The following is a 24,231-nucleotide window of genomic DNA, read 5'->3' as shown; positions in this document are numbered from 1 at the left end:
AGCTCAAGATGGAGCACCGACAGAACGCACGGGCAGGGGAAGACAGGAGCACCCAGGGAAAACCCGCCGACTCGCGGCGACGCCCGCCACGTTTCCATCCAACCCAGACAACCCTGTATGTATAGTGTTTGACGAGAAGGGGGGGGGGGGGGGGATCACGCACCCAGCCATCGCGGTCCCTGTCTGTGCTCGCTGTGACACAGAGCACGCTCTCCCGTTCAGCTTGTTATCTGCTTGAAGATATGCTTCTGTGCAAAAATGTGTGTCGACCATCTTGATAGCAATACCAGACAGGCACTTATTTTGACAATCTTACTTTCCTTCGTAGTAATACACAATTGCCTAATAAAGTGTTTTAAATTGGTTTTACTAATCAGTTTTAAATGTTTCGTTTTTTTTAAATATTATACTAAAAAATTTAACTAACGTAAAAAGTGAGACCGAAATCTGCATAATTTTACAAAGGAACATTTTAACGATTGGCCTGGAGTTTTTGGGTGTAGGTATTGTTTGATGAATGTGAAGTGCTGAGCCTACATCAACTGTCTGACCAAACATTGAAGGTTATTACGAAACAAAAATTTCCGGGTTTTTTTAGATAACGTTTCGAAAGATCGCTGCAAAAAAAAAAAGAAAGAAAAAAGTATCCTCTATAGAAGTATCCAGATAAATACCTCCAACACGATAAGTTAAACTCAAACTGTAATATGTTCTGATAGTATTCAAATATCACTCTAATATTTGTAAATCATGATTTTCGCTTATGTTCCGATAATTTGTTTATGGTTAAAACTTCAAGACACCCACAGGTGCCAACATTCTAGACTGGAGTTTCCGAAGCACCGGCTGTAGGAGAAATACTCACGCGACAAAGGAAGCTTTAAAGATATTCACATGAATAGTCCGGGGGGGGGGGAGGCTGGGGATAACCACGCCCTCTTTCTCTTCGTGTTTCCGCTGCATGAGCACATCCTGCTGAGCCCAGGGAGGTTATCTCTCCGTCCTTCTCTACGGCATATTCCTCCTCCTCCTCTCTTCAGTGTTCTTCGTCGGGCGGGCGAGCTCAGCAAGTGGGCTTCCACGCAAGAGGCGGCGGTCCACGCAAGAGAAGGACGTTTGTCGCAGGTTCAACCAATATTTTTTTTCTTTTGCTGCCGCTGGACCGTCATCGCAGGGAGAGGGGAGGGGAGGGGAGAAAGCACTCCAATTTAATGCTGAGTCTGACTTAATTCCGTGCGTGGTGGGTAATTTTTTTTTTCTCTCTCGAGTTGCCTCATTCAATCTGTAGTGTGCATGGCGGCGAAACTCGAAGGCGTCTCGTTGATAGTTGTCGACAACCTGATGCTATGTCATAGTTCTTCTCTTGTGTTTCAATTGTGGGTTTTTTTTGGGATCCCATTAGAGCCTTAAATACGCCGTTAGTTCTTTGTTAGAAAACATGGCAGAACAAATGTGACTATCATTACGTTATTTTGGCAGCCAATATAATTTTCCCGTGGGTAAAAATTAATTTGACATGGACCTAGACATTTTTAAGCAAGCGACTATTCATGAGGCTGGTCGCTAGTAACAGTAACTAGTTTTTTTTCCACGCCGAAACGTTTATCTAATGGAAAATAACGAAAATAAACTAATTAAAATCGGCAGACACCCAAATGCAATGTCGACCCGAAACGTCGGTGAGTTATTCGCCGAGGACGCGGCTACAACCCAGAAGCCGAGCTGCTTCAGACAATGGCAGTGAAAGCCTGTAAACATTATTAAGATGGCGTGTTTCGCTCCTGAGCAGTCGCCCGCCCGGTGCAGGTCTGTGGCTGAGCGAGTCTGCCGGGGTGTTAGCAGCGGTCAGTTTACGACGCCAGGCCATTGTCTTGGTGGCTCGGCGGGCAACAGGAACAGCAGCACCAGGAACCTCGCGTGCCGCACGTGATATCAGGCCGTCGTGACGTCACGAGGCCGTGCTGTGTTTCCCGAGCACGAGGCTCGCATTAGCATGCGGCGATAGCAGCGCAATCTGCGCCGGGGGTCGCCGCCTTAATAAGTCAGCTTGACCTCCGCTCGCCCTGGCAACGAGCGTGCGATACCAAAATATCGTCCGAGGAGCAACGCGTCTTGTGCAATAAATAAATCTGAGCCGAGTTCCCACCATTTCCCCTCCGAAGCCCGAAATTGAATTATTTTTTTTATTCCTTAGAAATTATCCTCGGGATACCGGAACTCTAGAATTACTCTAAATAAAGTGCCGTGAAAAACATTTCTCTTGTTATTTAAAATTGACTTTTGCATGAATATATATTCACAAGACTTAAAAGAATTGGAATTATTATTTTTTTGTTAATTGCAATCACACAGGAGTTAAAATCATTTCAATATTTCTCGTTGGGTGGGGGAAGGGAGGGAAATCATTTTTTTCATCTAAAGTTGTTATTTACTGTGCAAAATGTGCAACATTATGATTTTTTATTTATATGAAAGTAAAAAGTACAAACAATCAGCAGAATTGAGCGTAAACTATTGTTCTGATCCTATATTTGAAGTGTTTACAAAAATTTTAAAAATTTTCATTTAGACAGATATTTACGCAAAAATTTTAACGCTAATGAAAGTTTCAATAATAGCAAATCATGTGGGTGCTAAATTTAACTGACTTAAATTTTCGTCGTTAGTAAAATATATGTTCTCTGTATTGTTATTTTTTTACTCTTGCAAATTCGCAATCTGCATGGTGAGTTTTCTTGAGATTTGAACCATTTAGTTTCACAAGCTGCATTTCAGAATAGTTGACAATTGTATGCATTGCGGCCAGATGTAATTAGTGCAAAGGGAAGTTTGTGCCGTGCAGTGTCCGAGTGTGGCCAGACACACCGAGCTGTGGGCTGGGTGCCTGGGTGCCTGGGTGCCTGGGTGCCTGGGTGCCTGGGTGCCTGGGTGCCTTGGTGCCCACTGAGAGTCTCCACAAGCCTGGCGTGGCTCGGCGAGAGCTCCATGCCGACCCCGCCTGATGCGAGGCCATCCATCAGGCCAAGTGCCGCTCGCCGGAAGTGCCGTTGTCTGGCGTGACGTAGTGGCCAACTTCCTGTCCCCGAGGCGTCGGTTGGGCGTCTCTTCCTTCAGCGACCAGCGAGACTTCAGCGCCCAGCGAAGCTTCAGCGACCTTCAGTCGACTTGCTCCTTCGATGTGGCCCGACTCGCTGCAAGCTGTTCCACAACACTGCGCGCTTTCCTGTCATCATCACAAATCAAAACCTTGGTACAGAGTGTCAGCAATAAACATTTATCTTTTCGGGAAACAAACGAGCGAGAATTGTTTGATTCTTTAATATATTTGCGGCAGCCTTCAACGTTTAAAGAAGAGTTGAAAATATTGTTAAACGACGACTGTGGTGGATCATTATTTTCGGCAATAGCAAGAACCTGGATAGTGGAAAATGTATTACTTTGGGCTGTACCACGGTAAGAGAAAATGAGATAATTGAACCAACCCATAGATAAATTACAAAAGACAAGTTTTAGTGAAAAATAATTATTGGTGACAAGTGAATAACTTAATAGTGCATTTCATCAATGGTCTGAGCGATTTTTTCTACTGTCCCTTTGGCGAACCTGTGAATATCTGGAGCGGTAATTTCACTTTCAGGCAGTTCTTGCTGACTGCGCTGTCATTGACTTAGCTGCCCTCCACCAACCACGTGAATGCAGCCCAACTGTCAGCTCACAGGGATGTCCCGTTAGTGTCCTTGACTGACCCCTTGACTTCCGCCGCTTGCAATACACTGCCGTTGTGGGGTTTGCCTAGGTCTCAGGCGCATTAAAGAGATTTCAAGAGACGTTCCTAGGAGTTGAGCTTCAGGAATGTCGCTGAAACTTGCCAAGAGACATTTAATTTAAAACTGTCATTTTCATTAACAGTACAGATAGGAGGTTTTCTAAACCTCACTCATTGCCACGGAGAGCTATCTATCGAGTGACAGATCGAAATAACCCGTGAGCCAAAAAAGTAGTTAGTAAGATGTCTGGCTAGTAATTAGGTTTAGTAATTTGCAGTGGGTAAATGCTAATGATAAAATTTATTACATTATTCTGTTAACAACCCAACTTAAAAAAATTATATACATATAACTTATTTTTGATGAGTTACCTCTCGGTATACGGCAATTGGCTGAGTTTTTCGTGAAAATGGAACCGAAATGCGAGGCAACGGCGCTGCGTCTGCGCAGAATTCTCTGAAACCACGAAAATTTAGCGGGCGCATGTGTAGCAACATAAACCAGTGTATCGTCACTTTGGTGAATATTAGGAACATACCAAACGTATTGGTGTGCCAAATGAAACTTTATGATAGTGAAAATACCCTGGAATATATTTGGTAATCTAGAATAGTCATAGTTAAATGTAATCCTAATCCTTAAATGACCTAAAAACAACCGGTTTCTAAAAGCGAGAAAACAAAAAAGCAGTATTCGCGCATGCGCTTATTATCTAAAACTGTTTTGAGTCACCATTTATTTGTGGCATTGAACCGACACTCTACAACGCTTGTAGTTGATACTATTACAATTTATAACTGAAACATTATTTTATTGACATGTAATTTTCGCAAAACAATTCTGAACGCCTTTTATCCTGCATTGACGTATGTCAGCACCATTTATTTCTGCTTTGTGATTGGCGGCCTTCTGCAATATAAACTGTTGGCTTATTTGGCATGTCCACACAGGACGAATTTCTTCTCACAATGAATTCCTGAGGTTTTTGTGTTCACAGTAGACACGTGTGTTAAAGAAATTCAACCAATCATTTTATAGTGTTTTCTCAAACAGTCCTGAAATTTTTTCGCGAATAAAACCATGGTCTTTCAATATAAAAAAGTGCATGAAAAACTCTGTAACAACACGGAAATATAATTATAAAGGACTTTGAAGTATGAAAAAAATTTATTTTCTGAAATGTTTACTGAACAAATTTTTTTTTTGTTATCGCGGCATCTTAGTTTACGTACAAAGTATATGCAAAGTACATATGCTAAAGCAAGAGGGAACTCTTTTTTTTTTTTTTTTAAGCTCTTAATGCAAAGACTGTGGACCGCCAATGAATATTCAAGTGCCAAGCCTTTCCGACTTCCGCCATTTGTAACTTTCCGACGCTCGTTAGTCATTATACGTTTTATAAATTTCCGTGTCGTTAAAAGTAATTTGCTTCTTTCTCCTTAACTCAATAATAGATTCGCTTTTTATCTCCGCTCAAGAAAAAGAAGGGTTTTTGGCAAAAATATACAACAAAGTTATTGGATTACGGAAACTAATTTGCACGTACCTTTGGGGTGTGTGTTACATAGAATTCCATTGCTTGTTTTTATTTCACCTAACGATGACACTTTCAGAAGTCCTTTTGATAGCGTTATTTACACACATTACACAATTTAGGCGATAGAAAAAGCCCCGAAAGTTGGTTACGACAATGGGAAGATGTTTCAAAAGGGTAGGTCCATAATTTATAATTTAATTATCAAGATTCATTGGTCTTTCCCAGGAAATTCCCGTTGCAAGTACCGTTAATCAATTATTTATTCGCTACTTTACCAAAATATTTTTTTTTTTGTAATAACAAGCATTAAATATTAGTAGGAAAAAATATTTTGATTGAGACTGTATTTCAAACTGTTATTGCACAAGCAGGTTTTACTGTCCACCCACCAACTAAGCTGCGTTGACGTCACGTGTGATCAAAACAGGGAGAAAAAAACGCACTTATAGTCGAACAGTAGCGATAAAGATCGTGTGTTTACAAGCGACAAATATATCCGCCATGACCGTCTGCTGCTAGCTCATAAACACAGTTGTTGCGTCACTGGCTTGCGCGTGTATTGGGACTCTCCCTGAGAGAGATCACTAGCTAGTGTACGGACCTGCTTTCGTCACTGGCTCATTGCCAACTTGACACGCCAATAACTTACACATTTATTTGTGTTTTATTTATGTATTCATCCACGTACAGTTCTACCAAGCGCCAGTTTTCAACAAATACGTACCTTTCGTACACATACATTTTACATTTTTAATATTAACAGACAATTTTATGTATATTATTGAAAGAAAACTAATTTATTTAAAATAAAATTTAATTAAATTATCCTTGTTAGTTTTGATTTCATTTGAAACGCATTTACAACAGCTTTTGTGCTTTGTATATTAAATTTAATACTTTATATAACATTCGGCAAAACAATTATCTTATTAGTTTTTTTTCATCAGACACTTGATACAGTGTTTCTTGAGCTGGAAAAAACACCATCACCTCAACGTTCCCCCTTTGTCGCGGAGAGAGGTGTCGCAGTGTAAATACCTGGCGTGTGAGACGAGAGTCGAGAGTCGAGGCCAACAACCTTCTCTTCCTCCGAACTCAAGGCGGGCGTATTAAATTCCGACTCTGCGGAATTGGATTACGATACCTCTCCCCCCCCCCCCCCTAGAAGTGCTCGGACGCGGCTGTGACGTAACTCAAAGGGCCGGCGAGTGGAAGTCATCAGAGTGTCTCTGAGTCGCCCTTTCGCAGCGGAGCAGGAGACACGGCGAGGAAAGAGAGACAGCCCAAACGAAAGATAACTCAAGGATTTTTTTTTAATCAAGCTTATGATGCAATCAAAACGTAGCCTCCACTGCTTATTGGCTTCTGTGCTGATCCCACGCCCATGAACAATGATGTGCCGACGTTTCGGCACTCCTTGCCGCAGCCATCCTCATGGGAAAGAAGCCAAGAAGTAGTTAAGGTCTCTGGCTACGAAAGCCGTGTTTATGGAAACGTAGCATTATGCGCATGGTGATTCGAAATATAGGTCATCAGTTATTCAGTATTTCAAGATATCAAATATCACACAACTTTCTAGCAATCCTAATTTCTGAGCTTAGTTTTATATATACACATACATATATATATTCGGAATTTGGTTAATACTATTTGACTAAACCCGAAAATATTCAACACTTAATTTTTTCTTTATGAAATAATATTGTATAAACATCTGGATTAATCATGATAGCTAAGTTCTCACTTTACGCGTTCGATTGCCGCGAAAGGAAAGTGACATTAATTATGATTTTGGGACTAATCATTTGAAAGAGTAACTTTTAACGAAAGCAGGCGTTTTAAAAGGTTTTATTCAAGGCGGGTAAAACTAATGGTCGCCTGACGTCCAAACCACGATAAATGTCGATAAATGACAGGATGAAATAATGAACATGTTTCGCAGCGAGATGTGTTCAGAGGGAAAAAAAAAATTCTCTTCCCACTTAGAACTCTGACACGAGAACGGAAATTTCAGAGACACGAAGTGAAAAATGACATCGCGGAATGAAAACCTTTCTTCGCCTCGCTACTGGAAGCCAACCACCCGCAGCCACTCTCTCCTCTCTCTCTCTCTCTCTCTCTCTCTCTCTCTCTCTCTCTCTCTCTCTCTCTCTCTCTCTCTCTCTACCCGGGGCTGAAGTCAGAGGACGCCGCGCTAACGACGTGGTAACCAATGACAGCTTAGTTCCGAGCTGAAAGCACGGGACTTATTGCCAATCAAGGGGTGATGAATTATGTGGTTAGGTGACTTTGGCGAAAACTCGCGAAAATGTGTGGTTCTCTCTTACATTGGACGCTGCGCTTCTGCAACATAAGAAGACTCAGTTTTGTTAGTGTCTTATCTTAACTTACGTGAAGCCAATATCAACTTTCACACATTCAATACGACAGTACGCTAATAGAAATTGTTTTCTGTAATGTTTTAAGTTCCCCGAAATCTTTTATGGTTAGTTCATACAACTTAACTCGAGTAAAAATATATTGCATTTAATAAAAAATATATACTTTTGATATAAATTATCAAAAACAGCTTGAAAAAAAAACTTCCTAAGCGCTTTAGATAAGCTCTGTGTGTTAATAATTCCCCAGCAGTTTTCCATCAGAGCCTACCTGTTCGTGCAGGAAAATGAATATGGGACTTGTATGTAGATATTTCACAATACAAGAAATGCATGTTGAGTTCGGTCGCAGTTTCATTTTCGAAGGCATGTTATCATACACGTCTTCTGCTGATTGTGTATCGCCAGGCAATATTAAAAACTCTTTGCCACCCAGCAGGAAAAACAGCCGAGGAATGCCCGCACTTCACATTCGGCGGGATTCTGACTTGACGCGGTCATTATGAGCATGCGCTACATTATGAGCATGTACTACATTATGAGCATGCACTACATTATGAGCATGTGCTACTCCAACAACGCCAGCGCAGGAGTAGTGAATTACTGCTAGGAAAAAAAAGAAAAATATTCATGATTACAAATCGTGTTGCCAACAAAACCACCATAACTTTCCCGTTCGCGCTGTCTGTGGTGCATCTTTACTTTTTTGAAACATCACTGTGGCTTGAAATCTGAATTTCCATTTTTGGAAGCGTTCTTCACAAAAACCTGAAGTAAAAAAAAACTAACACGGTGAGATAACCCATTCCTATAATTGAACCTTGTCAATCCGGACTAACTGGGACCAATGGCGATCCGGACAAACGAGCCATCCGGTTAGTCCGGAACCAAAACTCTACAACGCGTACATTTTCTACCGGAAACATTCTTTCGCGGACGTAACCGCACGACTGGAGTGAAAGCAGGCTCGGGATGTGTGGTGTCTCGTGTCGGGTGTCTCCGGCCTCCTCGAGACGCTCCGCCACGAGACACGAGACACGAAGACGCGCGCTGATTGGCGGAGAGGCGGGCTGTTTGCCGAGCCTGCGCGCGCCGTGCCCGCTCGGATAAGGCTTACGGCGGGAGGAGTCACCCTACACCCCTCTTGGCGGAGTGCTGTCACACACGCGCGCAGCCGGAGCTGGCTCTGGGTCACTGTTAGAGGTGTAAAAGTAACGAAAAATTGTGTACCCGTATGCATTCGTTACTATAACAATTAGTACTCGTTACTTTCGTATCGTTACTCGTTACTTCTGATACCGCATGACATGGCACATGCTATGTTATGTAACAGCATCGAATCGAGTCGTATTTCGTACGCGTACAGTATGACGTCGCGTAAATAAAAATAAATCGAATATAAACAATTAGAAATATTTGATAATTAACAGCATTTGTTAACCAAGAAACAATTAACTCTCATTAGAGCGGCTTTATTATAATATATCTTTTAAGATAAGAACATAAAACGTGAAAATACGCGATTATAAAAAACAAAAACATACATATTTATAATTTGTAAAAAATACTTTCTTACGTTGTTTCTGTTCGAATCTAAAACTTTGTCTACACACACAATACCTTTAATAAACAGTAAAAAACTTGGACGACGAATTTCCAAATTATACTTTTATTAATAAACAAACATCGTTCTTTGTAACGAATAAGCGCGCGCATGCGTGAAACATACGAAAGATGCGAGTAACGAAATGCATTCGTGTGTAACGTTTCGTTACTCGTTACTAGATGCCGCACCCGTTACTCAGTAACGAATACATACGGTTTGCTACAGCTCTAGTCACTGTAGCTGGTCTCACTCGCCACTCACTGGGAGTGTCGCAGCCGTGCGCGTTGGTTGTTGTGTGTTCATGTGCGTGATCACTAGAGACCTGTAAAATTCGCGATTTCAAATCCCTAAAGGATAGACTCCATGATCCTCTACGCACTCGTGCAAATTACATCTGCGGATTGGTTACCGACTCGTAACACCTGTTGACTGGAATGATCGTGATTCGATAATTCTTCTGTTAAATATTTTTCATTGGCCCAGAGTCCTTCAGATAAACTGTGGCCCAATCACTGAAGCAAAATAATGTCAAAAGTATTTGGACTCTATCCTATCACGAAATGAATCCGCGAATTTTACAGGTCTCTAGTGATCACTCATTCACGACTGTTGCTAGTTGTTAACATGTGGTCGAGTATTCAGGATTTGTATAATGGTTCAGTGAAGAGGACTGCGACCTAGTGGCTCGCTATCTCACGAGCAGTGGCAGTGAAAATTTGTATCAGCAAAGTATGAGCACAAATGAACTCCACAGAAGCGTTCTCCACGTCATGCTGAATAGGAAATTCCTAAAACACTGAAGTGGGTGCATGCGTATAGAAAACAAGGGCAGAAGGATAATCTTTAGACACGAAGTACCCGATGCAGATTCTTGACAGCGTTCAAAGGGTCTTGCCTCTCACCCTTTGTCTTCCTTTCTTCGCCACACTGTGTTATGGTCACCGCTCAGATCTCATGGTTGACGAGAAGACTGCCTTGCGCTTAGAGGCGATACCGTGCTAGAAGCACCAGTGAGCGTCGCACTTACACACACAAATACACCTCTGACCGGGCGGGCCCATTTTCACTGTTTCCACGCGGCAACCTTTTGTGAAACAATTCGCGACATCTCGTCACAAACGGGTCTTTACCACAACGCCGAAATACCATAACGCCGAAGGTCAAAATTGACCACAACGCCGACAGCTAGACTAGAAAACTGCTGTGTACCACAACGCCGAAATAACAACTGAATGAATTTGTGTGTGTTTCTTAAATGTACCTTAACGCCGAAATACCACAATCAAACCTAACCTAACCTAGTCTAACCTAACCTAGTCTAACCTAACCTAGTCTATCCTAGTCTAACCTAACCTAGTCTAACCTAACCTAACCTTTGTGGCAGTCCTGCAATGACATTTTTCTGCGTTATTGTATTTCGGCGTTGTGGCATTTCGGCGTTGTGGTGCGTCCCCGTCACAAACGTTGCACGACTGAGAGGCACCTTCCAGCCACTTTACACTCCTCTTGTCGTGGTGTGCCTTCTTCACAAGGTGGGCTACGACAAATTGTCACAAATCAAAGTTTTTGATTCTGGTTTTGGGCGCTAACCCATGGGGATAGTGTGCCCGACGTTTCAGGCACGCCGCGTTGCAGCCATCTTCAAAGTTTACCAACAGTTGTTCGTCGTCCTTGAGGCTGGCTGCAGTGAAGGATGCTGACATGCCCGCTACGTGATCATTGGCCGCAAAACCAGAAACTAAGAAGGTAGCTAGCGACTTTGGCCACGAAAGGCTACGATCTAAAAACCAATATTCGTTATTAATCTTCTCGTAAGTTATTTGGTTCGTTTTGCGTTGAATCACGTACTCTAAATGAAAAAAAAAAATACTATCTGATCAAAATAATAAAACAAATGTGACTGTACATTCATTTTATTCGGATGACTCTTACCAATTATACCAGATAATGCTTAATAGTTTTGTTTCTGTAGTTTCTACTAATTTGCAGTTGTAGCACCTGTAACATCCTCAGGCGCTGATCCCCAATGACGTCACGTGACTGGTGAGTAAAGTGTTAGCGCAGATCATGTCACTAGTTACATGACTTATCCAGGCATAGATTACGTACACTATATGATCCACCACGCAAATAATCCGGGTCAGTGATACAAAGGTAAAAATAACAGAAATAAGTAGGGAAATGATTACATGCCGAATTTCGCTAAAACCAAAATAATACCGAAAAACGTGTCAAAACACCGCATTACATCGAAATGCAAGATTTGACACCATATAGCACCAACATTCAAGTTACATCATTTAATTAAGTAGAATTTAACTAAAATATAATTCAAATCATTAAAAAAATAACCTTTTAATGTTTTAAATTCAAGGAATGTCATTTCCAGACAAATAATTAAACCAAAGCGTACGAATAAGAAATTTTTATTCAATTACTTTTATCCTGCATCTCTTATTGAATCACTTTTAAACAACAAAACTCGATAATTTATTTTTAATTGTTCAGCATGGATCTGTTTCAGACGAATTTATCACAAATTATTTCATCATAAAAATTCAGCATATAAATTTCACCACTATTTTGGTGGAGTTAGGTAGGTATTGCGAAACAGCTTTTATATAACTCCTCTGTTTTAAAAACGAAATATCGGGCTAGAAATAAAACCCTAAAAAATCATGCCTCTGGTAATAAGGTAGGAATTGGAAAAAAAAAAAAAAAAGGTGCGATTAAAATGCTCGTGCCACACCGTTAGCTGTTCCAAAAACCCTTCCAACCCCCTTCCCCCTTCAGTCCTGCTATCTGGGGGTGCAGGTGGGCGTGGTCTCGGCACGGGGGAATCTGGTGCCGCTGTCTCTTTTTATTTCCACCCTCCTCCACCTCCCCCCCCAACCCTGTGCTGGTGATTACAACCCCCTTCCACCCACTGGACAACTAATGTGCACTTTCTACACCGGAGAAGCTTTGAGTCTCACCTGTACGCTCCAAACGAAACATTAGCGCTCCTGGGGTTTTCTATACACACACACACATACATACATACATACATACATACATACATACATACATACATACATACATATAGTGGAGGGCGGATCCTCGATATTAACACCAGGAAAGAAAAGACTCGTTTTTCTCTCGCCTTCCTCGACGGAGATAGCTCCGAGGCGCGGAAGGATACGTACTGAGACCGCAGGAAGTAGTCCGCTAGTATAGTCCCGACACAGAACTGCTCGCCTGGTTGCGAGGTCCAGACCTCCAGACACACTGAAGCTCTTCGTCCGCTCGGATTCGAACTTGGAGTGCGGACAGTGGTGTTTGAAAACCGCGCGCTCTTTCGAGCTATAACTGTAGTTTCGAAATTTGTTTAAAACTTTGTTAGATTAAATGTTCCTTGTAGTTTAAACAATCCTCTGGATAAAATATACAGAATTTTTTTTTTCGTGGCAAACTATATATCTTGAAGACTTCAGTTTTTCTCTCTCCTTAATTTAAAAGAATAATTATTTCGTTACATGGAAATAAAGTAAAACGATTTTCTCTCAAATAAATTGTGGCAATTCCACTTATTTAAAAAAAAAAAGTTTCTGTGATGGCAATTTTTTTTTTGTTATTACTGCTAATTGCATCATTAAAGCATAGGGATTATTGCAGATTGGTTGTACCGGATTCACGTGCAAGTCTTCCATGATGCGAGTCAAGTGGTCCACAGATGCTGATCTACACGCGTCCCAAAGAGATCAGTCGGTTGAAGAACATTATTGTGCTGTTTGAAGCGATCCCTTCGTGCAAGGAGTCCCAGGGCGGCTCACAAAGTACTGACTTGAGGCAAAGAAAAGTGTTTCGGTCCTGGGCTGATTAGCAGCCGACAACTGGCCTTCGGATTGATGACGCAATGCACTGACTAATTTCGTAAAACAACATGTCACGTTCTTTCTGCTCGAAAATATATTTGAGCTATGTTTTCTTAAAAAAAAAAAAAAAAAAAAAAATCTACTGTGGTTGATAATTTTTTGAAGTGAAAACTTCTATAGGAAGGTTTGGATAGGGAGTAAATTCACGTTAGTCGTCATCGACATGGTCACGTGACGTGTTAATTTTTTTATATTTCAAAGATAAACCTTAATTTATTCTATTTAAAAAAATACAAGTTTTTGAAGTGTTAATTTTATCTTTATTTTCCAAGGAAATTTTAACGTTATTGTGTGGTACATATTGCGAATATTGGATATTTTTTTAGTAGGTAGTTAAGTTAAGGTTATGTTATTTCTTTAGTTTATTTATTTACGATTTGAATTTCTCCAAATGTCAGGTTACTGATTTATCAGAGTTAATGTTGATTATTTGTAGATTTAAGTTAATAATTTTTTATTCTTTCAATGAAAAAACTTCATTTCTTCTAGTTTTAAAGTTATTATTGGTAGGGGAAAAACTTATGGGTTCGCGTCACCGACATGCTAGTGATATAGGTAATACCAAAATCATTTTCTTACTTACATTTGACGTATAAATAATTTCATATTACATTTCAAAACAAAATTTTAAGTTTTCACTTCTGTCGACAGTCCCCATGACTGACTTTTAGTTTTTTTTGGACGTGATAACGTCTTATAAATCGATGAAAGCCGGCTGCACGCACGAAAAATTGTCACGTTCCACCTGAGCCGAGCGTGCAAGAACCGGCCAACCACCGTGCGAGAAAATCTTCTATAATATCAAAGAAGTTAAGGCGGGCTCTTTAAACTAATTGTTCGTGATTGTATTTAAACAAAATCATTTAAATTAAATTTGCAAACAATTTTAAATAATATTTGAAAATTAAAAAAGTAGGCAATTTTTCATCAATGTTTTCTTATGACGTTATCACGTAAAATTATCGTCCGTAAACCGACATTACAGGCAATCCCCTTTTTTTTTAAATAATTTCGTTACGTTTGAAACAAGACGTACAACTTTCTAGTACAACTCCCTAATCTCAAGGAGTCCATTGTCTTCCTTCCAGCATGTTCCAGTCTGAGCGAGGCTGGATGGAGTCGTGTCCGGAGGGGAAGCGGTCCTGCGAAAACTTACAACCCTCTCTCCTCCCCACCCCTTGCTCATTCTCGCCTGCCCCCAACCCTGTCCGTCATAGCGGAATCCATCCCCGAGGAAATGAGATTTCAGTCTGCGAGATTCTGAGCGGCTTCCTTCGCGTCTTCGTCGATCCGTGCTTTCAAAAGACGTCGGGGGTTGGCAGACAGGTCTGAGGTGTCTGAGGCGTCTGAGACGTCTGATCCGATCCCCTCAGGCCTCGGGGAAGTACACGCGCTGGCGATAATTCAATTACGCGTCTTTACAGCGCAGCCGTATAAATGGCTGATATTCACGGACCCGGGCAAACTCAGTAATACTGGTTCGCTCGTGTTCCGTCTTTCCTCCCAGAACCTTAAAATAAACAGCACGTGTTTAATACTTACCCAAATGATAGAGATATTTTTAGGTCTTCGTCGGAGGGAATATTTTCATTTCAGCTAGATCAAAACTTTGATTTATTTAATATAAAAATTAATACATTTTTATCTAAATGAATTTCAGTTGATCAGTTTTACTAGAGTCAATATAAAAATTTGTTTGAAAATATCTTCAAAACTCAAAAGAATAATTGCTATGCCTAGCTGATCTCAAAGCGCGGCATACAAAATTGGGCCACTCTGACGCATCGTGAGACAAGCTATGGTGAACGATGCAGGTTTGCTTGTGTGAAACAGTTTATTGACACTGGAACACGAGGTATCTTGAACGATGCCACTACCAGCCTGGCACTCAGCAATCTAGTTAGAATACAGAGCCCTGAAAACTGGGTTATGTACAGATATGCTTCCTCTTGCTTGTGAGATTAATGACCACTCGGGTACCTTTCCTCATCCCATATCTTAAGTTTGGATAGATATTCCGAATAATGGAACGAGATACCGCAGTGGATGGCCATTGTACAGACATTCTGGAGAACCGAGGTTTGAAATCCTGATCCGGCCTTCCTTATTTCGGCTTTTCCACTGTTTTCCAAGATTACTCCAGAATTTAAAAAAAAAGGCGGGGGGGGGGGGGGGTTGTCTGTAAAGTCGGTTTACGGACAATAATCTTTATTTATATTTACAGGTTTTTGTTAATTTTTTAAATAATTTGTTTAAGTCTGTGGCATACTGGCAGATTACTCAGTACGTTGCAATATAATCACGAACAATTAGTTGAAAAGCCGGACAATTAGTTGAAAAGCCCTCCTTAACCTGTTTGATGTAATAGGAGAGTTTTCTCGCATGGTGGTTGGCCGGTTCTTGCACGCTCGGCTCAGGCGGAACGTGACAATGAGTCATGCTTTCCCGTGCGTGCAGCCGGCGTTCATCGATTAATAAGACGTCATCGCGTCAATGAGATTGTAACCTGCACCAGAGCACGTGGCACTGTGCGATGGAACACGTGGGGCTCGACGTGCGCAGACGTGCCGGAGCTGGTCGTGCTGAAGACGCAGCGCAGGCTCGAGCTGCGGGTGGACACGGTCTACCTGACGCAGTGCGTCTCCTCGTGGTCCGAGCAGTCAGACATGACCTTCCACGCCGTCAAGGCGCTGCTGCTGTACACGCTGCCCCTGCTCTTCATGGCCGTGGCCTACTGCCAGATCGTGCGGGTGCTGTGGAGCTCCGACAACATCCCGGGCCACCTGGAGACCGTCAACCACCGCCTGGCGCCCTACGACTCCTCGGGTGAGCGATGTGGTGGGTGGAGGCAGTAGTCCAGGTGTGTCTGTGCATTGTTGGTGGACCGTCAACCAGCACCTAGAGCCCTGCGACTCCTCGGGTGAGCGATGTGGTGGGTGGAGGCAGTAGTCCAGGTGTGTCTGTGCATTGTTGGTGGACCGTCAACCAGCACCTAGAGCCCTGCGACTCCTCGGGTGAGCGATGTGGTGGGTGGAGGCAGTAGTCCAGGTGTGTCTGTGCATTGTTGGTGGACCGGCAACCACCGCCTGGCGCCCTACGACTCCTCGGGTGAGCGATGTGGTGGGTGGAGGCAGTAGTCCAGGTGTGTCTGTGCATTGTTGGTGGACCGTCAACCAGCACCTAGAGCCCTGCGACTCCTCGGGTGAGCGATGTGGTGGGTGGAGGCAGTAGTCCAGGTGTGTCTCTGCATTATTGGTGGACCGTCAACCAGTACTTAGAGCTCTACGACTCCTCGGGTGAGAGATGCAGAGGCTAGTGTGGGTTTTCTCTATGGAGGTATACCGTCAGATAGTAGCCGTGAATGGTATAAAGTTTCATGTAAGGTTTGTTCTTTAAAGGAAGACCAGAAGCTCATGAGTGTAAGTCAATAGGACTGGAAAGATAGATTGAATTGGTCTATACGAATTGATGGTACACACATAAATAGAAGAAAATTCCTAAATCTACTTACAATTGATCAAAATTATTCATATTAAGTATATTTTTGGTGAAAGTAAAACAATTAGTAGCACCTGGCACCTTAAAAAGCAGCGCAGGTGATTGGTATAGAAGTTCACATTGAACTGTCATAGAGAGAGGTGAGCACTGGTGTACCTATGGGTCTCTGCTGCAGCACTGAACTCGAGCAGGCGGCAGAACCTCAACTCGAACGCCAACGCGACGACCGAGTGCCAGCTGAGGTCCAGGCGTAAAGCGGCCAAAATGCTGGTCGCCGTCGTCATCATGTTCGCCGTCTGCTACTTCCCGGTCCACCTGCTCAACATCCTCAGGTACCCAGCCAAATTTCACCTGCTGTTTACCTCCTCAACATCCTCAGGTACCCAGCAACGTTTCACCTGCTGTTTACCTCCTCAACATCCTCAGGTACCCAGCAACGTATCACCTGCTGTTTACTTCCTCAACATCCTCAGGTACCCATCCAAGTTTCACCTGCTGTTTACCTCCTCAACATCCTCAGGTACCCAGCAACGTTTCACCTGCTGTTTACCTCCTCAACATCCTCAGGTACCCAGCAACGTTTCACCTGCTGTTTACCTTCTCAACATCCTCAGGTACCCAGCAACGTTTCACCTGCTGTTTACCTCCTCAACATCCTCAGGTACCCAGCAACGTTTCACCTGCTGTTTACCTTCTCGACATTTACAGGTACCAATCACTGTTTCGTGGATCTCCACCTCCTCAACATTTACAGGTTTTTACAGTAGTTAACCTCTTCAACTTTCTCAGGTACCTAACACAGTATCATATCTCTCCAACTCCTCAACATTTACAGGTTTTTACAGTAGTTAACCTGTTCAACTTTCTCAGGTACCTAATACAGTTTCATAGCTCTCCACCTCCTCAATATTTACAGGTTTTTACAGTAGTTCACCTCAACTTTCTCAGGTACTTAACACAGCTTCATAGCTCTCCACCTCCTCAAAATTTACAGGCTTTTAAAGTAGTTCACCTCAACTTTCTCAGGCACCTAACACAGTTCAATAGCTCTACACCTCCTCAACATTTACCGGTTTTTACAGTAGTTCACCTCAACTTTCTCAGGTACCTAACACAGATTCATAGCTCTCCACCTCCTCAACATTTACAGGTTTTTGACAGTAGTTCGCCTTCTCAACTTTCTCAGGTACCTAACACTGTTTCATAGCTCTCCACATACTCAACATTTACAGGTTTTTACAGTAGTTAACCTCTTCAACTTTCTCAGGTACCTAACACAGTTTCATATCTCTCCAACTCCTCAACATTTACAGGTTTTTACAGTAGTTAACCTCTTCAACTTTCTCAGGTACCTAATACAGTTTCATAGCTCTCCACCTCCTCAATATTTACAGGTTTTTACAGTAGTTCACCTCAACTTTCTCAGGTACTTAACACAGCTTCATAGCTCTCCACCTCCTCAAAATTTACAGGCTTTTAAAGTAGTTCACCTCAACTTTCTCAGGCACCTAAAACAGTTCAATAGCTCTACACCTCCTCAACATTTACCGGTTTTTACAGTAGTTCACCTCAACTTTCTCAGGTACCTAACACAGTTTCATAGCTCTCCACCTCCTCAACATTTACAGGTTTTTACGATAGTTCACCTCCTCAACTTTCTCAAGTACCTAACACAGTTTCATAGCTCTCCACCTCCACAACATTTACAGGTTTTTACGATAGTTCACCTCCTCAACTTTCTCAGGTACCTAACACAGTTTCATAGCTCTCCACCTCCTCAACATTTACAGGTTTTTACGATAGTTCACCTCCTCAACTTTCTCAAGTACCTAACACAGTTTCATAGCTCTCCACCTCCTCAACATTTACAGGTTTTTACGATAGTTCACCTCCTCAACTTTCTCAGGTACCTAACACAGTTTCATATCTCTCCACCTCCTAACATTTACAGGTTTTTACGATATATCACCTCCTCAACTTTCTCAAGTACCTAACACAGTTTCTTAGCTCTCCACCTCCTCAACATTTACAGGTTTTTACGATAGTTCACCTCCTCAACTTTCTCAGGTACCTAACACAGTTTCATATCTCTCCACCTCCTCAACATTTACAGGTTTTTACGATAGTTCACCTCCTCAACTTTCTCAAGTACCTAACACAGTTTCATAGCTCTCCACCTCCTCAACATTTACAGGTTTTTGACAGTAGTTCGCCTTCTCAACTTTCTCAGGTACCTAACACTGTTTCATAGCTCTCCACATACTCAACATTTACAGGTTTTTACAGTAGTTCGCCTCCTCAACTTTCTCAGGTACCTAACACAGTTTCATAACTCTCCACCTCCTCAACATTTACAGGCTTTTAAAGTAGTTCACCTCAACTTTCTCAGGCACCTAACACAGTTCAATAGCTCTCCACCTCCTCAACATTTACCGGTTTTTACAGTAGTTCACCTCAACTTTCTCAGGTACCTAACACAGTTCCATAGCTCTCCACCTCCTCAACATTTACAGGCTTTTACTATAGTTCACCTCCTCAACTTTCTCAGGTACCTAACACTGTTTCATAGCTCTCCACCTCCTCAACATTTACAGGTGCCCAACACAGTTTTTCAGTAGTTCACTTAGCTTACACTAAATTGTAGATATATGCTGATAACAAATCATATTTGACAAATAAAATGATTTTAAAACGTGGGCCGGGCACAGGCCTACGCAACAAAGTTTCTGAACCTGAACAAAATAAAGTTGATAAAAATCAGAATTGAAGGCATGTGTAAAGTGCGTGTCGCGGCTCTCGCCAGCTGTGTCCGTGCTTGCAGGTACACAGTCAGCATCCCGCAGACCGACGTCACCACCGCCATCGCCAGCCTGTCGCACTGGCTGTGCTACGCCAACTCCGCCGTCAACCCCGTCATCTACAACTTCATGAGCGGTGAGCGCCTCCTGCCGGCGGTCTGCCCGAACTGGCGGAGCACAGAGCAGAGAGCACAGAGCACAGAGCACAGAGCACTGCAGTCCTCGCACGGGGCTGATGTGTTCAAAAATAATACAAACTCGCTGCTTTGAAAAAAAAAGGAGGGGGGTTGTCTGTAAAGTGGTTTTACGGACGATAATTTTACGTGATAACGTCATAAGAAAACATTGATAAAAAATTGCATACTTTTTTAATTTTCAAATATTATTTACAGTTTCTGAAAAATTAATTTAAATAATTTGTTTAAATATAATCACGAACAATTAGTTATAGAAATAAACTGAAATCAAATCAATGTCAAAAAAAATGGTAATTTAAAATGACGAAATTGAACAAATAAATCATTTTTTTTAAATTGCTGCTTTTAAAAAGCCCGCCTTAACCTGTATGATATTATATAAGATTATCTCGCACGGTGGTTGGCCGGTTCTTGCACGCTCGACTCAGGCGGAAAGTGGCAATAAGTTAAGGTTTTTTCGTGCGTACAGACGGCGTTCATAGATTTATAAGACGTTATCACGTCAAAACCGGGCCTATTACTTTTCACAACTTCTGACTCCCCATTTAAGTGCGAAATATTTCCTGCCTAACTATCAAAACCCATCGCCCGCCCCTGCCGAGGTTGGAAGCTGTGGGCCGCGCAGGTATCGCGAGCGACTGTCGCGTGGTTGCAGGCAAGTTCCGGCGCGAGTTCAAGCGGACCATCCTGCAGTGCGCCAGCACCAGCTCGGTGCGGCACAGCTACCGCGCCACCGTGGCCAGCGACTACCCGCTCACCAGCACCACGGGCACCGTGCTGCGCCGGGCAGACTGACACCGGCACCGCCGGGTCACGTGGGCGACCCGCGAGTCCCTGGTGTGCCCCAAGATCGAGCTGGCCACCATCCGCTTCAACTACTAGGGTGCCCGTCACCCGCCAAGACCAGCTGCCAACTGACATGACGTACCTACCAGCAGCAGGGCCAAACCTAGCTACCTGTCTACTGTGCCCGTCATCCACCAGAGTCGAGAGACACTGCCCGCCTGACTATCTGCCAACTGACATGGGGAGGTCATCTCTTCAGTGTGCTCCGAGATCAGACCACAATAACACACCTACCATGACCAGGGCCAAAACTTTCATGGGTCGCCGCGCTAGCTACCTGTCTACTGCAACCTTCTTTGCGTATCCCCCAAAATAGACATGAGCATGGGTCGATCATCAACCACCAGTAACTCTCTCTTTTTTTCATCTGGTTGATTCACTGGTCATCAGTCAGCCCCAAAATATCGAGCGAGTCTGTTGTCTGCATTAACTGCTCTGACTGGGTCTAAACTGGCAAGGTCTTTCCACTTACCCTCTCATTCGTATCGTTCCACAAGAGAAATATAGTCAGCGTTCACTTCAACTAGGAACCCGGCAGTAGCGGATCCAGAGGGGGGCTAAGGGGCTCAAGCCCCCTCCAAAAGCATCTGGGTCCACTATTGTTTTAGTGTTTGCGTTGATAAAGCCTAGCCTCAGCTGGGTCAAGCCCCTCCCAAACCAAAATCCTGGATCCGCCACTGGAACCCGGTAAGAAGAACCGCTTCCATAAACTCCACTGAATCACGTGAGCCGAGTTGGTGCCAAGACCTGGCTTGAACTGCTCAAGCCCATGGACTGCGCAATCGAATACTTATTCACGTAAACTGTCTGCCAAGACCATTGGGTTTCCCAAGGTCAAGCAACCTTCAACTACTGCCTGTGAGGTGATGGAGGGAGGGGGGGGGTTGTGTTCCAACCTGTAAACTTCCAACTGACATGGGGTCTCACCTTGTCCCAAGATCTAGTTAGCCTTCATTCTTTCCAACTACTAAGAGCGAAGCAAGAACAGACAAAGTGTATTCACTCAACACCATACTTATTTTGGGGATCAGGTAAGACCTTTTTTTTAGCATCAAAGACCTAACTAAACATTATTTTCTGTAACGTCTAAGATTAAGATTAAAATTTACTTTGCTGCCATATCTGTTACTTCAGACAGCATAGATTAAGTAGGATTGCGGTCGTGAAAGACAAAGGCTGCCCTGTGGCTGTCATGTAGATCATCTACAAGTTCAGTCTACTCTAAGATTAAGCTACACATATCTGAATTAACTGCTAGGAAATGGGGTCAGCAGAGGAGTGAATCTCTTCATCTACCACCATCGGCGTCCGGACACACACGGGGACTGCTCAGCTGAGGACATGTGGAGAGAGCATGTGTGATTCGGGTTGCTCTCTCAGCTCATTGGCTACGTCGTTATGCCATACCAACAGCTCACGATCTCCGAGTGTTTCTGCCCAGATCGTCAGTCACCCCGTGTTGGCGATGCCGCGAACAACTGACTAACTCTCGGGGTCTCAGCGGGTCTTTTGGACCCTCCATGCCACTCCTATTCGCAATTAGAAGTACTTTGAATATAACTTACCTCGAGCAGTAATCTTGTACTTGTCAAGATTTACTTATTTGCCGATGTAAAATGGATGTTGTAAAGGTTTTTTTTTATTTTTTTCTTTACAATGGTAAATCTAAACGTGTATTCGAACAATTTCTGCCAATTTGGTGTTAACCTATGTGAAAATGTTTTCACCACCACTGTTCAATTCAAGGTGAATTGTTTTTTTCAAGTAAAATTTATGTTATAAATACCTATATTTACAGGGTTTTATTTTCAATATATATTTGGTTTAGAGAAATATTAATGAACAAAATGAATTATTATTACTGATTTACGTTTATTTTATAATTGAATTAAATTGTTCCATGCATTTTTGATTTTATATTTTTGTTGACAAAATAAATTTTATAACTACAGCGGCCTGTAAAAAAACACATAAATAGTTTCAAACATTCTATAATAACTTTGTATGAATCCTTAAATTGGAATGCGGCGGGATAAGGCGGGATGTCCACAAAATCACGGTATTTGGTTGAATCGCTGCTCCTGAATAACCACTAAGACCACATCCCCACCGCTTCCCTCAGCAATGACTGTCTCCTTGAGAACAATGTTTCATCCCCTGTTTATAAAACTTGCACTCTAATTATATCGATTACTATCTATCGTTCAGTGAAATAACGGGGAAAATATGTAGTGTAAAATAATCATGTGTATCAAGTAGAAGAAAAAAAATACCTTCAATGATGGAATAAAATAATATTTTTGTAAATCTTTTAATGGAAAAATTTTACAGACCATTTTAAATTTCAAAAACTTCACCCCATTCACATTACTTCGTTAAACACACTATTTCCTGTTTATTTAATAAGTAATCTAAACAATGTTCAAAGTGAGCATGTACAATTTTATTGAAGAGCTAGACGTTTCAAATGTAAAGTTAATTTATTTTTTTATTGGATGTGTAAATGTTTGTAACTACTTACTGATAAAGTTTCGAACCTAACTTCGTATAATCATTCAAATTGTAAATGTTACAGATTTATAAAATTATGTGTGATTTGTTCAATGACAATAACAATTTTCATGTGGTGTAAAAAGTGCAAGAAGAAGTAACCATGTTTCAAAAAATTCCTAACTGTGGATTTTATTCAAATTTGTTTCCTTTCGTGTCAAAATGGAAGCAACTAGTTTTCATTCTCCAGAGAGCTTACCTAAACTAACATATGCGTTGTGAAAATCAAGTAACGTTTTAAAAATGAGACTGTAAATTTGTGAAAATTTTACACTGTGCAAAGAATATCGAACTACGACAATTTAAGTTTGTATGTATGATTTCTCTGTGGATAAAAGTGGAAGTAAATACAAAATTTTCTACCACAATAAGGTTTTTTATTTATTGTAATCTGTAAATATTAGAATTTAAATCAATTGTGACACATTTTAAAAATAACCCTTCCGCACTAAAATAAAGTCATTTGGACTTGTTTTAAATATGTATGCCCTCTCATATAATGACACTAATAAAAAGTAAGTATAATTATAATTTTTAACTGGTATCTTAAAAACATAGTTTTTTGTATTGTACTGTTCTGAAAATGCTGGACTCAAAGAATGGCAAAATTACCAGGTCACATACACTGAGTACCAAGATTTTGGGCTATTTACACTTGTATATTTTTAGTGTCATTTGTGGTTTCTAAGGTTTTTCATGATTTTTTTTTAATATTGTACGTTTTCAAGTTGCCAGAAATACTATAATTTAATTGTGGTTTATGCCTCACCATCTTACAAATTCAAATCTTTGATACCGCTTTCTATAAAGCTTTCGTGGTTTTTTTTTTAACTTGGAATTGGACTTAGTTTTGGCTACTTGTTGCAATCAACACATGCGTACTGGTGTGATTGTTTTAATAGTTGTCGCCCACGTGAGCTTTTAAGTTATTTCCTTACAGTACTTACAGACTAGAGCATGTTAGTAAATATAGAGTTTTAACGAGGTATGTACGGTCTGGAAGATATGATTTATGTCTTTACTTGCCAAAATTAGGGTTAAACAGTTCAAAATTAAAATTTTAGCACAAAATATATGTAAAATTCAAGATGGCGGGGTCTAATCCCACTTATCGGTAGGAAAACAGATGGAAGTGGTTCA

At 41.7% G+C, this 24,231-nt stretch overlaps 1 protein-coding gene across 1 annotated transcript in view; it reads left to right on the top strand.

The window, feature by feature from the left end:
- The window catches only part of LOC134536274 (orexin receptor type 2-like), a 201,560-nt gene extending 178,101 nt beyond the window's left edge, over window positions 1-23,459 (top strand). Inside the window, exons 3-6 of the mRNA XM_063375997.1 lie at window positions 15,765-16,028; window positions 16,876-17,032; window positions 19,522-19,634; window positions 20,351-23,459. Of these exons, the coding sequence (XP_063232067.1) occupies window positions 15,765-16,028; window positions 16,876-17,032; window positions 19,522-19,634; window positions 20,351-20,490 (674 nt within the window). The 3' untranslated portion in view covers window positions 20,491-23,459. The remainder of the gene's footprint in view (window positions 1-15,764; window positions 16,029-16,875; window positions 17,033-19,521; window positions 19,635-20,350) is intronic.
- The last annotated feature ends 772 nt before the right edge of the window (window positions 23,460-24,231 follow it).

This window comes from Bacillus rossius, chromosome 10 (assembly GCF_032445375.1).
Source record: "Bacillus rossius redtenbacheri isolate Brsri chromosome 10, Brsri_v3, whole genome shotgun sequence".
Lineage (NCBI taxonomy): Eukaryota > Metazoa > Arthropoda > Insecta > Phasmatodea > Bacillidae > Bacillus > Bacillus rossius.
This window is presented reverse-complemented; position numbering and strand designations above follow the sequence as displayed.